General features: G+C 45.9%; 1 protein-coding gene across 1 annotated transcript in view; it reads right to left on the bottom strand.

Moving 5' to 3' along the window:
- The window catches only part of TMEM65 (transmembrane protein 65), a 39088-nt gene extending 34657 nt beyond the window's left edge, over window positions 1–4431 (bottom strand). Inside the window, exon 1 of the mRNA XM_040979330.1 lies at window positions 3608–4431. Within this exon, the coding sequence (XP_040835264.1) occupies window positions 3608–3893 (286 nt within the window). The 5' untranslated portion in view covers window positions 3894–4431. The remainder of the gene's footprint in view (window positions 1–3607) is intronic.
- Between the last annotated feature and the right edge of the window lie 10264 nt (window positions 4432–14695).

Genomic DNA, 14695 nt, shown 5'->3' with positions numbered 1-14695 from the left:
ACACACCAGTTTTGCTAGAAGAAACCACCTGCCATCAGCCACATGCAAAGTCTCATGGACATTCAGACAGCTATATAGACAGACCCACAATGCAAGAAAATGACCCTTCTAGCCAATTCATGTGAGTTTGAGTCTTTGAGTCCTCCCGCCCCAGGCAAAAATCTGTTTAAAATTTCAGGAGACCCTGAGGCAGAAATATTGGACTAAGGCATTCCAGAATTACTAAGTTTCATATTATCATACAAAACATACCTGTTTTAAGTTACTGTGTTTTGGAATAATTTGTTGTAAAATCTCAGCAATGGATAAATAATCCCATGAGCAATGCCATCTTTCCCAATCAAGTTCCCAGAGTTGCCACTGTGGCAAGTTGGGTTAAGTCACCACCTGCAACACTGGGCTACAGAAGCGTGCTGGCTTGAGTCCTAGTTGCCCACTTACAACCCAGCTTCCTGCTAATGTGTCTGGGAAAACACCAGAAAATGACCAGAAAATTGGTAGAGTTTAAAAATTTCAAAAACAAGGCCCAGCGCAGTAGACTAGTGGCTAAAATCTTTGTCTTGCATGCACCAGGATCCCATATGGGTGCCGGTTCATGTCCCACCCAGCTCCCTGCTTGTGGCCTGGGAAAGTAGTTGAGGACGGCCCAATCCCTTGGGAACCTGCACCCACGTGGGAAACCAGGAAGAGGTTCCTGGCTCCTGGCTTCAGGTCAGCTCAGCTCCGGCCAATGCGGCCACTACGAGAGTGAATCATCCAACGGAACATCTTCTCTGTCTCTCCTCCTCTTATATATATATCTGACTTTCCAAAAAAAAGAATAAATCTTTAAGTTTTAAAAATAATTACAAATGGGATTATTAATTACAAAAACTAGGCAAAGTTTGTCTTAAAATTTTGAATAACACTGAAAGAAAATGACAATAACAGCAGCTTCCCAGTCCAACCTGATAAAACAACTAGCCAGTGGCCAGTGCTGTGGTGCAGTGGCTAAAGGGCACTGCATGCAATGCTGGCATCCCATATGGGTGCCATTTCAGGTCCCATCGGCTTCACTTCTGAGCTAGCTCATTGTTAATGTACCTGGGAAAGGAGTGAGGATGGCTCAAGGCCTTGGGCACCTGCACCCACGTGGGAGACCCACAAGTAGTTCCTGTCTCCCACTTCTGACTGTTACGGCCATCTGGGGAATTACCCAGTGAATGGAAGATCTCTCTCTCTCTCTCTCTCTCTCTCTCTCTCTCTCTCTCTCTCTCTCTCTCACACACACACACACACACACACACACACACACGAACCCTAACTTTCAAAGAAATCTTTAACAAAATCTAAAAAGATGTACTATTGAAAGGATATGACCTGTTTCTGGAGTAAAACAGTTTGAACAGGTAACTTGAAAGCACATCAATGTTTTTTAAGTTGGGAAGGAAATCAATTTGTAATTTACAAAACACAATATCCTATTTAACAATGATAAGACATCCCACAAGATCTCACTTACCAAATACAAGCTGATTCTAAAGCTTTATCGCAGCATAGACTGTATCACTGGTGTGCTGATTGGAACGTAAGAGCGATAAGGCCCAGATTTCAGCAACAGACTCCACTACCACTTGTAAGCACGGATTAGTCTGTTTCAGCAACATTTCCACATGAAAGCGAAAACACTTCACTGGACCACACCAGCACCCACTTTCCAAGGCCACGTAAGACTTCCTACAACAGGATTTCCTTCTAACAGAAGATCTATTTAAAAGTGCTCTTAGTCCACCGACAATTCACACATTAGTTTGATACTTTAAAACATCTTTCAAATCAATAATAAAAATGGAAATTCTCCTTTTTCTCAAGTGCAAAAAACGTTGATTTCACCAAGAGAATGAACCAGCTGCATTCCCAACAAAGTAAAATCGTTTTTACCTTGCATTAGATAACAGGGTAATTTACTAAATGATGTCTCTACTTATCTCCATTACATGTGTCTGCATTGATACTAAAAGCAAGTGAGCACCAACAACAGTCAAAATTAAAGCAGAGGCTTCTCTAAGAGTCACCTGACTCAAAGGCCAATCATTTAGCCGAAAACACTAAAACCACATTTAAAGTTGAGCTTCACATACACAATGAGCATCTGACTGCCACCTTGTCTCCTAACCCTTAACGTGTTTCTTCTGAACAAAGGAAACTTAAATTACTAGCTTCTCTCTCATATAACTTGCCTAATTAAATTGCATAGGTATTAATGATCTCTACTTATTGAAGTTTTTATGCCCTTTCCAAAAGATTTACAACCATGCTCAATTTAAAACTATTATCTTCTTTAAGAAATGCAGCCTTCCTGGTTTTGTTTATGGGGAAAGATTCCGAACATGACCATTCTAGTGACTGTCTAGAATGTTTTCCAAGCAGCATATTTTCAGAACCAAATATTTGTAAAACCACCTACTAAGTGCAGACAAAGATGACAAAGATGCTACCATTATTATGATTTCCTGAAATATGATTATAAAGTTAGTAACTGAATGGTCAGGGTTGCTGCTACAAGTACTGTAACTGGACAATGCAATCCTCCAACACTTTCAACTGCTTCACAATCCCCTGAACTGAAACAAGCAAGTGGTTACAAGGATCCCTGAGGCAGCACAGGTAAGTCCTGCTAAGGGGGTAGCCAACGCTCTTCATTCACACACACAGGACAGAGATCCGCTGCAAACGCCTCCGCTGAGTCAAACGCTCACTTCCCAACCACTCGGGAACGCAGGGCATGGCTACTCTACCCACCGACCACTCCAAGAGGGAAAGACCCAAACTTCTTAAACACTTTCAAGCACATCAGAACGTAACAGAAAATAACAGTGATGTGTTCTGTGTGGCGAAAAATATTTTACGCCTGAATGCACTCCTCTGCTCTCTGATTCTTCTAAACTTTGAGGCCTTGTGCCCAACCTCCGATGCTGCACTCGCTTTAAAAATACCCTTTAAAAAGAACATGTTCACTTAAAAATAGCTATGCTTTCAGCATTACAAGTCACTTTTAAGCAGAACTGTGGTTTTTATCGTAGAGCCACGGATTCCCACCCAACAAACAAACAAACAAACAAACAAAAAGCTTCCTAATCGATTTCATGCTTTCAACTTCTGGGACAAACCAAGCCTGCAGTTGCACGTCAGAGGTCCGGCGGCTGATCCACCCTTGCTCGTTCCTAGACAAGGCTTCCTCCGGCTGCTTCACCTAGCGCAGCTCGAAGGCGAATGGACACAGCCGGTGGACAGCATCCGCGCGGGGCGGGAGCGACACCCTCCGCTCCATCTTCGGGTAACAAACCGTTCGGAAAAGTTTCTCCCTGCCCGTGGCAGGACTTGCCGGCCTCCTGCCGGGCTGCCCGTCCCCATCGCGGCAGGTAGAGAGAGGGTGGCAGGGGGAAGAAGCACTGCGAATCCGCGCCCCCCCCAAAAAAAAACCCCCAAGCGCAACCGGCTGTTTGCCTCGGGCACGACCCGCGCCCGCCCGCACCCGTCGGGGACAGCGGCGAACGTCCCCACCCCGCCACACGCGCGCAGCTGTCCCAGGCGCGGGGGAAGGGAAGGCCCGGCCCGCCCCCCTCACCTTGGGCGATGGCAATGGACTCGAAGCGGTGCAGCTCCTTGAGCAGGCAGCTCCTCTCGGTGGAGTGCAGGCTGTAGATGAAGTCGCGCGCGCCCTGCGCCGTGTTGAGCGCCTCCATGGGCTCCTTCTTGGGGTGAGTGCCCAGCTGCCGGGGGCCTCCGGGGGCCGCGATGGCCGGCAGCCCCCGGCCGCAGCAGCACCAGGGCGGCGGCTGGGGCGCGGCGGCCGGGCCCGGCCTCAGGCTGCGCGCGGTCCGGCTCCTCAGCAGCGGCAGCAGCCGGGACATGGCGGGCTGAGGCGCGGGGAGCCCCCTCCTCGCACCCCTCCTCCCCGCCGCAGTCCGGGAAAGATTTCTGGAGCAGCTGAGCCGAGAGGAAGACGCCGGGCTCAGCCCGACCCCGCCCCGAGGTCCTCCTGACAGGCAGCCGAGGCGCCGGGCAACATGCACTCCGCGGGCCCGCGCGGCCGTCGCCTCCTCTTCCGTTCCCCCCCGCCTTCCACCAGCCGCCCTTCTCCCGCCTCCCTTCCCGAAGACTCGCGACGGATCCGGCGCTGCCGACGCGAAAAACTTTCTCCGAGGCGGCCGGGCCCGGGGAAGCTCCCTGCCGGGAAGGGCGGGAGGGTGGTGCGGGAGGGCGCCTCCCGGCTGAGGAGGAGCGGCGCGGGCGGGCGGCTTCGGTGTGGCTGTCAGTCTGCTCTTCCAGAGAGATGAGTCAGCCACGCGCCGCCCTCCGCCGGCGCCGCCCTCCCCGGCTGCCGGCTCTCCCACCCCTCGCCTCTCTCGTCCCCGCGCCCCAGGGCTCAGCGCCCTCAGAGCAGCCGCGCTCTCAGGCCGCAGCCACCGCAGCCGCCACCGCTCCCCTAGCGGCCGCCTCAGGAGGTGACGGGGCGGGGCCAAGGCAAGGGGGCGGACCCTGGGCGGGGCCACGCATGCGCGGTGCTCAGACCCGGGGCCGCGCTCGCCTCTAGAGAAGGAGCGCGCCCACGCGGCGGCCGCCCCCTGCGGCGCGCTAAGTTGGATGGAGAGACGCGCACCCCTCCTGAGCAGGCCTGTGCCACGTGGAAGCCATCGGCGGGCCCCGCTGGCGGGGGAGCAGCTGCCTGCTGGCCCAGCCAGCGCCTTGGCTAGGTCTGGAGCTTGCTCTGAAAGGTGCCCTGCTCTGGCCTTTGGGGAACACAGCGCCCAGCCGCGCCCTGGGCTGGGTCAGCACCCATCTGACGCAGAAGCAAGGCCCCGGTCCAGGGGGCTCTGTCTTCTCTGTCAGGTTTTCCCTCCCTGTGGGAAGGCCATGGCTGCTTTATCCCGACCTAATGACTGACTTAGGCACTCCCGGCTTAGAGGATCAGTCTACTTAAGAGACTAGATCTGATCAAGTAGGATCAAGGTGTAAGCCACGCTCCCCATCTGGTCCGCTGCCGCCCCTCGCCCCAGGCCTGTGTATAGCAGATGTGTAACTGAGCTTATTCCATGTGAAAAGTCTGGGACCACAGACCACCTGAGTTAGAAATGAGGCAGAGAGGTAAGTCACCCGTGCTTTCTCCAGCCCTACTCGGAATAAGGGAGTTTTTCCCCCCTTTTAATTTCAGGGCACTGCCTCTTTGTGCTGATAGTGGGGCACGCGCTGAGGGAAAAAACTCAATCGTATCACATTCCCAACAGCCTCTGCGACATGAGTTTTGTGTGCGGGTGCCAGAAACAAATTGCTAAAAATTTAGTCTGTGCCTCAGCTATTTCCGGGCTACACCTTACTGTTTGATTTTCACAGTAGGGATCGCTTAAAAATATAATACCTGCCCTTATTCACTCCTTTATGGCATCATCCACTTCCACAATGACCACGGGCTGGCTTAACCAGTAAATAGAACATCACAAACTAATCTGGTAAGGACTTGCTCTTCAAGAGGGGCCAGTGTCTTGCTTGTATTATTTAAGGATGTGAAATTCTGTTGTAAAGTAGTAAGGCAAACTAAAAGGAGAAGCAAGTTGCAATGAAATGTGTTATATGCACAGTAAATGAATATATATACATATATTTGTATATTTAAAAGGATAAAGAAAGAGTACTGCTCTAGATGTAAGTAGAAAGACAAAGGAAACTAAATATTAATAAAGTGGATCCAGACTTTTTCAATTTGCACAACCCCCTTACCCTTGGTGCCAGTAACCACCCTGTCTGCAGAGGAGCCTGGCACAGCGTTGAAGGACAGGACAGCGCAGCATTGGGCACACAGATGGGGCATATGTTCGTGGAACTTATCTCTTTCCTCTTTGCTCCTCACCCTGCTTGTTGTTTGCTTGGAGAGCTGTGATCATTTGCATACCCAGTGTGTTTTGAGGAAGGAGTTGCCTGGACAGTCCTTTCTCGAAGCTTCTTACATAGCAGCCGTCAGGCACATCTACAACTGCTGTCTCTTGAAGGTTCTAATGGCTGCATGTCTAGAATGACTCCCCGTGTGGCTAAGAGTAAACGGCACCTGGTGTTCGGCACGAAGTTCAGACATGAACCAGAGCATCTTGCTGCAACCCCTCTAGTGTGGCAAAGTTCCCATCTGACATCTGGCTTTCCCCAGAGTGAGTTTCTGAAAACAAACAGGCTCATAATGTTTTCGTTTAAAAAGTTATTTTGGGGCCCAGCACAGTAGCCTAGTGGCTAAAGTCCTCGCCTTGCATGAGCCAGGATCCCATATGGGCACCAGTTTATGTCCCAGCTCCTCTACTTCCCATCCAGCTCCCTATCTGTGGCCTGGGAAACCAGTGGAGGATGGCCCAAAGCCTTGGAACCCTGTAACCATGTGGGAGACCCAGAACTGTTACAGTCACTTGGGGGATGAGCCAGCTGATGAAAGAGCTTTCTCTCTAAATCTCCTTTTCTCTGTATATCTCCTTTTCCAATAAAAATAAATAAACTTTTTTTAAGTTATTTTTGTTTTGTAATTTAAAAGCAGGTAGGTAAAGGAGAGATCTTCTGTCCACTGATTCTCTCAAATGCCCACAACAGCCAGGGCCAAAAGCCAAAGCCAGGAACACAAAACCCACTCGGTCTCCCACAGGCATGGCTGGGACCCCCTCACTTAGCCACAGTCCGGCTTCCTCCCATTCTGGGTCTCCCACAGGCATGGCTGGGACCCCCTCATTTAGCCACAATCCAGCTTCCTCCCACAGACATGGCTGGGACCCCCTCACTTAGCCACAGTCCAGCTTCCTCCCATTCTGGGTCTCCCACAGACATGGCTGGGACCCCCTCACTTAGCCACAGTCCGGCTTCCTCCCGGTGTACACAGCAGCAAGATGCTGACTCAGAAGTAAAAGGGCTAGGAAGTGAAGCAGACACTCCCATATGCTACATGGCTATTCCAAGTAACAACTTAACAGTTGTGCCAGGCACCCACCATTATGCTCTTTTCCAGCCTGACCTTGGGCCGTTACTCCGGCTGTATCCTGCTGCCGGTGAAGACAGCCTAGAAGACCAACATAGATTCAAGGGAAAGGTGAATGGATTCTGCTCCCTCTCTCATACCCTCTCCCTTTCTCAATAGTGAAGAATTTGAGGACATGAGCCAGTGCCACGTAAGCCACCTTCTGCAGTGCCAGTATCCCTTATGAACAACAGGTTCCGACTGCTCCACTTTCAATCCAGCTCCCTGCTAATGTGACTGGAAGGCAGTGGAGGATGCTTGGTCCCCTGCACCTGTGTGGGAGACCCAGAAGCTCTCGGCTCCTGGCCTCAAATCAGCCCAGCTCCAGTGGTTGTAGCTGTTTTGGCAGTAAGCCAGTGTATAAGAGGAGATTTTATCTGCCTCCCTGTCTCTCTTTGTGACTCTGCCTTTCAAATAAAAAGATAAATCTTTCGTAAAGGACATATTTTATAACAGCAATATCAGAATGTAACTCAAACATCTTAATTTGATCTATATACTGCCAGTTCCTGCTGAGTTCAGAGCTCAAGAAGGGTGTGTGGAGTCGACTTTTTAAAAGAGATAAGGAGAAAAGATGGACCACTACAATTTCATGATCATAATGGATCATGCAAGAAATCTGTCCCTTTTATTTATACAAAAGCAGTCACAAACTTTTGCACAGACTTTTTACATCATGGGCAACCGGGGGTTCCCAAAGATAATTCTGCAAATTGTTTCACCTTAAAGCAGGACATTATCCATTCTGACCCTGCAGCCAGGAACTCCTCAGCAAGCAGTACATACCAGAAAAGTAATACTTTCCTATGTTACTCATTTTACAACTTATTGGGAGAAAATATATCACAGAAGGAAAAACCATAACGATCAGAAACAAAAAACTTTAAACATAAATTCCCACTACAACCACAGGCTTAACGACCCTAAATTAGTTTGAAAGCATGTTTTACAATGTTAGTACAAGCATTCTTGAGCTCTTCCAGCCATAGGGTCCTGGAGACAGCGGAGACAGCATGCATCATTAGAGGCTGGTTCACCAAGACATTATCAGCAACATTAACTCCCAAGTTCATATTGATTGTAAAAACCATCTTACAAAGGCAAGCAACAATGCTTCAATAGATTATAGAATTCTCAGCAGGGTGGTTGGGTGTCCATGCAAAAAAGGGGGCATTGAGGTGGTTGGAGAGACATCCGCCAGCCCATGCCATACAGCAGGAGGCTCCTCGCAGCCTTGCCAACAGAGGAACTGTTCTCTTCACACCTTCGCATCATTCCATCACACCCACTGCATGGATGCCAGCAATATACCTACCTGTATAGCTGACCTATGGAAAAGAGGTTTAAGGGAATAAACCAGCGTGCTCACTTTGCTTAATCGGTGGTAAAAGCTTCTACATTATGATCCAATGAAAACAAATCAGTTAATATATATAAAGACTCGAACACCAATTGAAACAAGGCAAGTGCTTAATAACTATAAGCTATTATTACCTATATTCCCACAAGCCTCTCAAACCTCTAATTTATATCTTTTGATTCTACTCTAATTTGAAAAACACCTACCAAGATAGCTGTAACTTAATAAATGCGTGTGTACACACTGCCTTCCCTTTACACTTCCTTTCCCTGGACACCTGAGTGCCCTTGAAATAAATAAATACATAGCGGGTAGGGAGCTTGCATCTGTTGTCAGAGCTGTGAAGAAGCACAGGATAAGGCAGGTGTAGATGTGGGTGGCACAGGGGTGGTTTTGAGGAAATATGACAACGCTGAAGAGGCAGCATTAGCAGGCTGGAGAGGGTGACAGAGTGGAAGGGGGTGGGGAGGGCTCAGAAGGCAGATTTGTCCTAGTGTCAACCCAGCTGCTCTTCTAAAGATGACAAACATCATACCTCGGTTAGTAACCGCAGTCCTCTCCCCCCGGAAAACAAAACGCTGCTGAATCATCATTCCACAGTAGGTTGCGCCTGAAAATACTCTCCACAGTCCCTGGCACCCCTGTTGCTGGCAGTATGCAAGGCCACCATTCATGATACATTATTCACCCACCTACTGCTGTCCACTATAAAATTCTTGAAATTTTCACTTTGGTAGGATCATTAATCACATCTTCTACCCACATTTTGCACTTTCTTTATTTCACTTCTCACCCATCAGATTCTTACCTTACTATCATGGCCCAGGAAGCCCCTGCCCCTCCAGGACTATGGTGAATCAACTGTTACTGCACAACAAAAGCCACAAAAATATTATTAGAAAACTTGGGAGGATGTTGGCCTGACTTGGCCTGAGCCCGTGAGTCTTCCCCACTGAGGCAATGTAAGAGGCAGAGGAGGCAGGAAAGTAGGGGTGTGGAAAGACAACCAGAGGATAATGTGTTGCTGTCCTCTTCATTCATAACATGATATGCCTGGAATATTAACCCAGTAGAATACCGGTCATTGTTATTGATGGATACTGGATCATTTTTATATTGTTCTCCTTTGTACTTAGCCTTCTTGCTTGAATTGTTTATAATAAATATTCTTTAAAGTATATATTTATTTGAAAGTCAGAGTGACAGAACAAGAGAAAAGAGTAAGAGAGAAAAAATAAATCTTCCATCTTCTGGCTCACTTTCCAAATGGCTGCAACATCCAGGGCTGGACCAAGCCAAAACATATACTGGAACTGCAGCCCATCTCCACAAGGGTTACAGAAACCCAAATACTCAAACTATCACCTTCTGCCTCCAGGAAGTTAGACTGGAAACAGTGACTAGGACTCAAATTGCTACTCCAGGATGGGATTCAGGCATCCCAAGTGGTGGCTTAATTTGCTGCATTATGATGCCTGCCCGCATGGTAAATGTATTTAATTCAAACAAAAGCAAAGCCTTAATGGAACCAAGGAATGCTGCTGGTAGGAAAACACCTGAGAAATCCTAAATCAACCCTGAACAATCTCGTTTTTTGGATTGTTGGCATTCCTATACACCAGTCATTCAACACTACCTTTCTTCATCACCTCTGTGATGTTTCACTTCTGAAGATTAAACTGTAAGTTAGATAGTGTCAGTCACAGTGCAAGAAATAGTATCTTGTAGAAGCAGGGTGGAGAATATGAGAAAGAAGCTTTGAATTGGAGCTTAAGACTCCTGTGCTCAATTTCATGCTCCATAGGGCTGCTAGTCATCTGCCCTAAGCATTATAACAAGTGGGTGCGCACGCGCACGCACACACACACACACAGCAGACTCTTGCAGAGCTGTATTTTGTCACTTTTTCAGGCCACCTTTTGTATTTGAGGTTGGAAAGGAATTTTGCCCAATGTAAATATAAACAAGAAGGCAAATTAAATGCCTTTTCTTCAAACTGTAAACTTGCAATCTTTTTGAGGCACCCAAACATTTAGACATTGTAAGAAGTATTTATAAAAGATGACTCCATCTTTGAGCCACAGGAAAACCAGTAGAAGTCTTCCAGATGCTCTTATTTATTTTGAAAGGAAATTAAGGTATTAAGTGATACTCTTCTGAACACCTTTTTCCAAAGAGACTTATCAAGCCATCTGCTAGCAAACATCTGAATTCAATGTATTGACACCCACTCTGGACCACCAAATTAGGTCCTGGGAATATAAAACTAAAGCTAGATTTTTAATATTTTCAATGCTATAACTCACTGCTGTTGAGCACTATCCAATTTTATAATATATGATCATTTGAAAGGCAAAAGAGGGCAGTAGTCACAGGGAACTGTCATCATAGGAAGAGCAGCCAACTTTGACCAAGGTCCCATCCAGAAAGCACTGAATAGTTCTTGAGGGATAACTGGAGAATGGTGGGGCGGGGGACTAAAAATTGCTATTAAAAGAGAGTGCTATATTCACTGTCTAAATAAACATTAAGAGCAGAGACATCAAAATCAAGTTAAAATCTTTTCTCTGCCCCTTTCCTGGATCTACATCCTTGAACCAATTAGCTTCTTTGAAACGCACCTTCCTTCGTGGCAAAATTCAGACACTGATGGTACCTACCTCCCAAAGCTGTTTTTGGTAACAGCTAAATGATAACTACCTAAAGATTTTTCCATAATGATTAGATGTTGATATACTTTATAAATAATAGCTTCTTTTTTTCTTATCAGAGTGGCAGTTTCCAAGAGCACTAGCTGGGAATCAGACAGAACTGGGAAGTACTTGTTATTATTTTTTAAATGGTACTTATTTGGTGAAAATCTTATGACCCTTTGACCTTCAGGTAGAGCACAGTTGTAGGTTCCCAAGTAGGATGTGACTAAAGGAAGTTGCCTCTGCTCCAGACTTGATTATCTCCTCAAATGCAGTCAAGACCTCTCTTTCCTAAAACTGTCTCCATGAAAGTTTCGACCATTTATAAATGCTTTTGTTAACCAATAGAATTTTCAGGAGAGGAAGAACTCTACTTTATTTCTCTATTACTATTCACTTGTAATGAAGATTTAAATAATTAGGTTTGCTGATCAAGAATGGTTAGTGATAGCTAATCATTACTTAGTATTCAATGAATGTCAATTACCCTGCTAGGTACACTGCACCCCAATCTGTTCATTTTATTAGACTTGGAAAGTTAATTCTGATATCTCTAGTTTATAGGTAATAATGATGATGTTCATTATTACAGATGATGTACCATAATCCAGTTAGTATGCAAAGCCCTTAATTGTCTCCATATCCTCACTGGTAATTCTATAATCCTCTGGAGGAACTATTTTTAGTCTTAATTTTTAGATGAGAAAGTTGAAGGGCAGATAGGGTCAGCAACTTGTCCAAAGTCATTATGGCTCATTCCTGATTAACAGGATTTAAACCTCTGGTCTCCGTGTCTAGTTTTCAAGTTCTTTCCTCCACAAAGGGCTAGCTAAGTTTCAGGCACAGACATGTTTAACTTAGAGCTAAAAGACCCTGCATCACTGTGACCTCGTCTTTGTAGGTGTTTCAAGGTTTCTGAAAATCAAAAGTCTGGATTTTCTTTCCCTTGATAGCTCCAATGGCAACATCAGTCGATAACTTCTCTGTTGCCTGACTAGCTTCATGGCTAATGACTTTTTTCATATCCAGAATGAATTTCCTCTCAGCATTACTGTTTTTAACTATCCCCCTCCAATAATCGCTTATTGCTCCTCGCTCAGATGCTTAGCCCCTCAGTCATCACAAATCATTCTACTATCTTCATATGCAATTATAACACTCTAACAAAAACTTCATATCCCTTTTGATCATTGTTCTTACTCCTCATGACCCATAACTGATTGACCTATAATGACCTCTAACCCATTAACACCCACTTTTTTTGTTTTTATTATTTTACTTTTATAATCTTTACATAGTTGATTAGGGCTCCAAGGATCAAGGGTTACAGGAAAGTGGGTAAGACCATTGTTTCCACATTTTTTTTCTGTATCTGGAGGAAGGGAGGAGATAAAGGGAGAAGCCCCATCCAGATCCCACCTATCCCAGGGTTCCCGATGTGGGGGCATGCTCTGAGGGCACTGCTTAAGTGGTTTGGATAGTTCAACAGTTCTGAATTGCTGCCAGTCTCGCCATTCCAAGCACGATGAAATCCACTGGCTGACGTAGTCCACCTTAGAGTCTCCGTTTGTCCAGATTTTCATTGCCAACACATGCCTGGATAGATGATCGATTTGTTCTGTCCTCCATCCTCTGTTGTGGCACCAGGTAACACCCACTTTTGTTTTTTTCAGTATCCATCCAGCCTCTCCCTTCCCTTTGTTTTCAGCTTAAGTTTCATGGCCTTGTATTTTCTTCCTTTGAAATATTAACTTGCTTGCCCCTCTTCCTCCTACTATTTTTTGGAAAATGGCAAAATTCGCTAAACATAAACCTTGCCCAAATACCCTCACCTACTCCTGAGCAGGAAAATGCAGCCAGAAAACATCATAATCTCTTTTTCTTTAAACATGGTGTTTCATTTCTTTCCAAATATGTAATTTATGATCATTATAAATAATTTCAATTGTGAGCCAGACCTTATAGTAACTAGCACTTAGGTCTCATCTCGATTAACGTGGCTTTCTATGGCCCTTTTTGCTTTCTCTCCTGTCACAGTAGATGAAGACTATCTTCCTATCAGAGATCAACCTTTTAATCACTCCTGCTTTGGAAAATCACACCTAGAGTTAGCCCTCAGTTACATCTTCAAATCATTTCTTCTGGATACTTACACAAGCATGAAAACCTTTGTCCTGGAGCTGGCATTGTGATCTAGCAAGTAAAGCCATGGTCTGTAATGCCAGCATCCCATATGGGTGCCCATTTGTGACCTGGCTGCTCCTTGCTTATGGCCTGGGAAAAGCAAAAGATAACCCAAATGATTGGATCCCCTCAACTCAAGTGAGAGACTCTAATGAAGTCCCTGGCTGCAGGCTGACAGCTGCAGCCATCTGGAGAGTGAGCCAGATAAAAAGCCCCTTTCTGTCTCTTTCTCCGTATCTTCCATCTTTAAAACAAATCCTTTTAACGCACATTCACTTACAGCAACAGCCTCATATTTTTGGCTTATTTCTGGATGAAAGTTTTAGGAAAAGGTCAGCATTTTATTTTTACTTCCTCACTTTCCATTAATCCATTCAATTAATCTTTAAGCCATTCACCTGAGCTTTCACCCCAACCATCCTAAACAAAATTGCCTTTATCAGACTAGACAGTACATGTTACTATGATGTTTAATTTGGGTGGGTGGGGGATTCATTAATGTAAGAGAAGGAAGAAGAAAGAAATAGAATCTACTGGTTCACTCTCACCAAAGCTCCCCAGGGCCAGGTGAGGGCTGAAGGTGGAAGCCAGGAACACAATTCAGGTTTCCCATATTTGTGGCAGGAACTCAGTTATCTGCGCCATCATCACTGCTTCTCACGATAAGCTGGAATTACAAACCAGAGCCAGAAGTCAAACCCAGGTGCTCAGATGTGCAATGCAGCTGTCTTAAGCTGTGGTTGAATGCCCGCCCCCAGTGATGGTTACGCTTGTTTGTCAAATTGACTGAGTTGAATGACGCCAGTGCTTTCCTGCTTGTCCAGCTTGCAGACAGCATGTTGTAAGATCCCACAGCTTCCACACTCACACGAGCCAGTTCCTGTAATAAATTGCTCTCTGCCTGTCCAGACATATCCCCCTGGGCTCTGTTTCTCTAGAGAACCCCAATGCAGTTGCCAAACCTAATGCTGACCTGTCTTTCAGGACTCTACTCCAATCTCAAAGGTATGTGTATGTGAAATAGTGAGCTATTCCCTCACTCTAGAACCTTTCTCCTAGTTATCCTGCCATCTAAATCGGTTTATAATCTAATGCACTATAAGAAGCTTATAGTCTAGTGGAAGCACAGCTATATGTGCACTGTCACAATAGGTCAAATGACCATTCAGAAAAGAATTAAAACTTCTAATGTGTGAGTAGAAGTCTTCACTCCAAATGAATCTAATGACCATCCTACAGTGGGAAGTTCCAGCGGAGTCATCTCAAGCCTGCATTCATTGGTCACATGGCATGGATGAAGGGCATAGAGAGGCCCATGAGCTGTACAGGGGCTCATGAACTCGGATGATTTCTACTGGGAAAAAAAAAAAAAACAAAATTCAGCAGGCTGTGCCTTCTTTGGGTAGTATCCCCACACCAGTCTATACGTCATCA

The sequence above is a fragment of the Ochotona curzoniae genome, unplaced genomic scaffold, assembly GCF_017591425.1.
Source record: "Ochotona curzoniae isolate NIBS_2020 unplaced genomic scaffold, NIBS_Ocur_1.0 contig_3190, whole genome shotgun sequence".
NCBI lineage: Eukaryota > Metazoa > Chordata > Mammalia > Lagomorpha > Ochotonidae > Ochotona > Ochotona curzoniae.
Note: the sequence above shows the minus strand (reverse complement) of the source record. Positions and strands in the feature narration are given on the sequence as shown.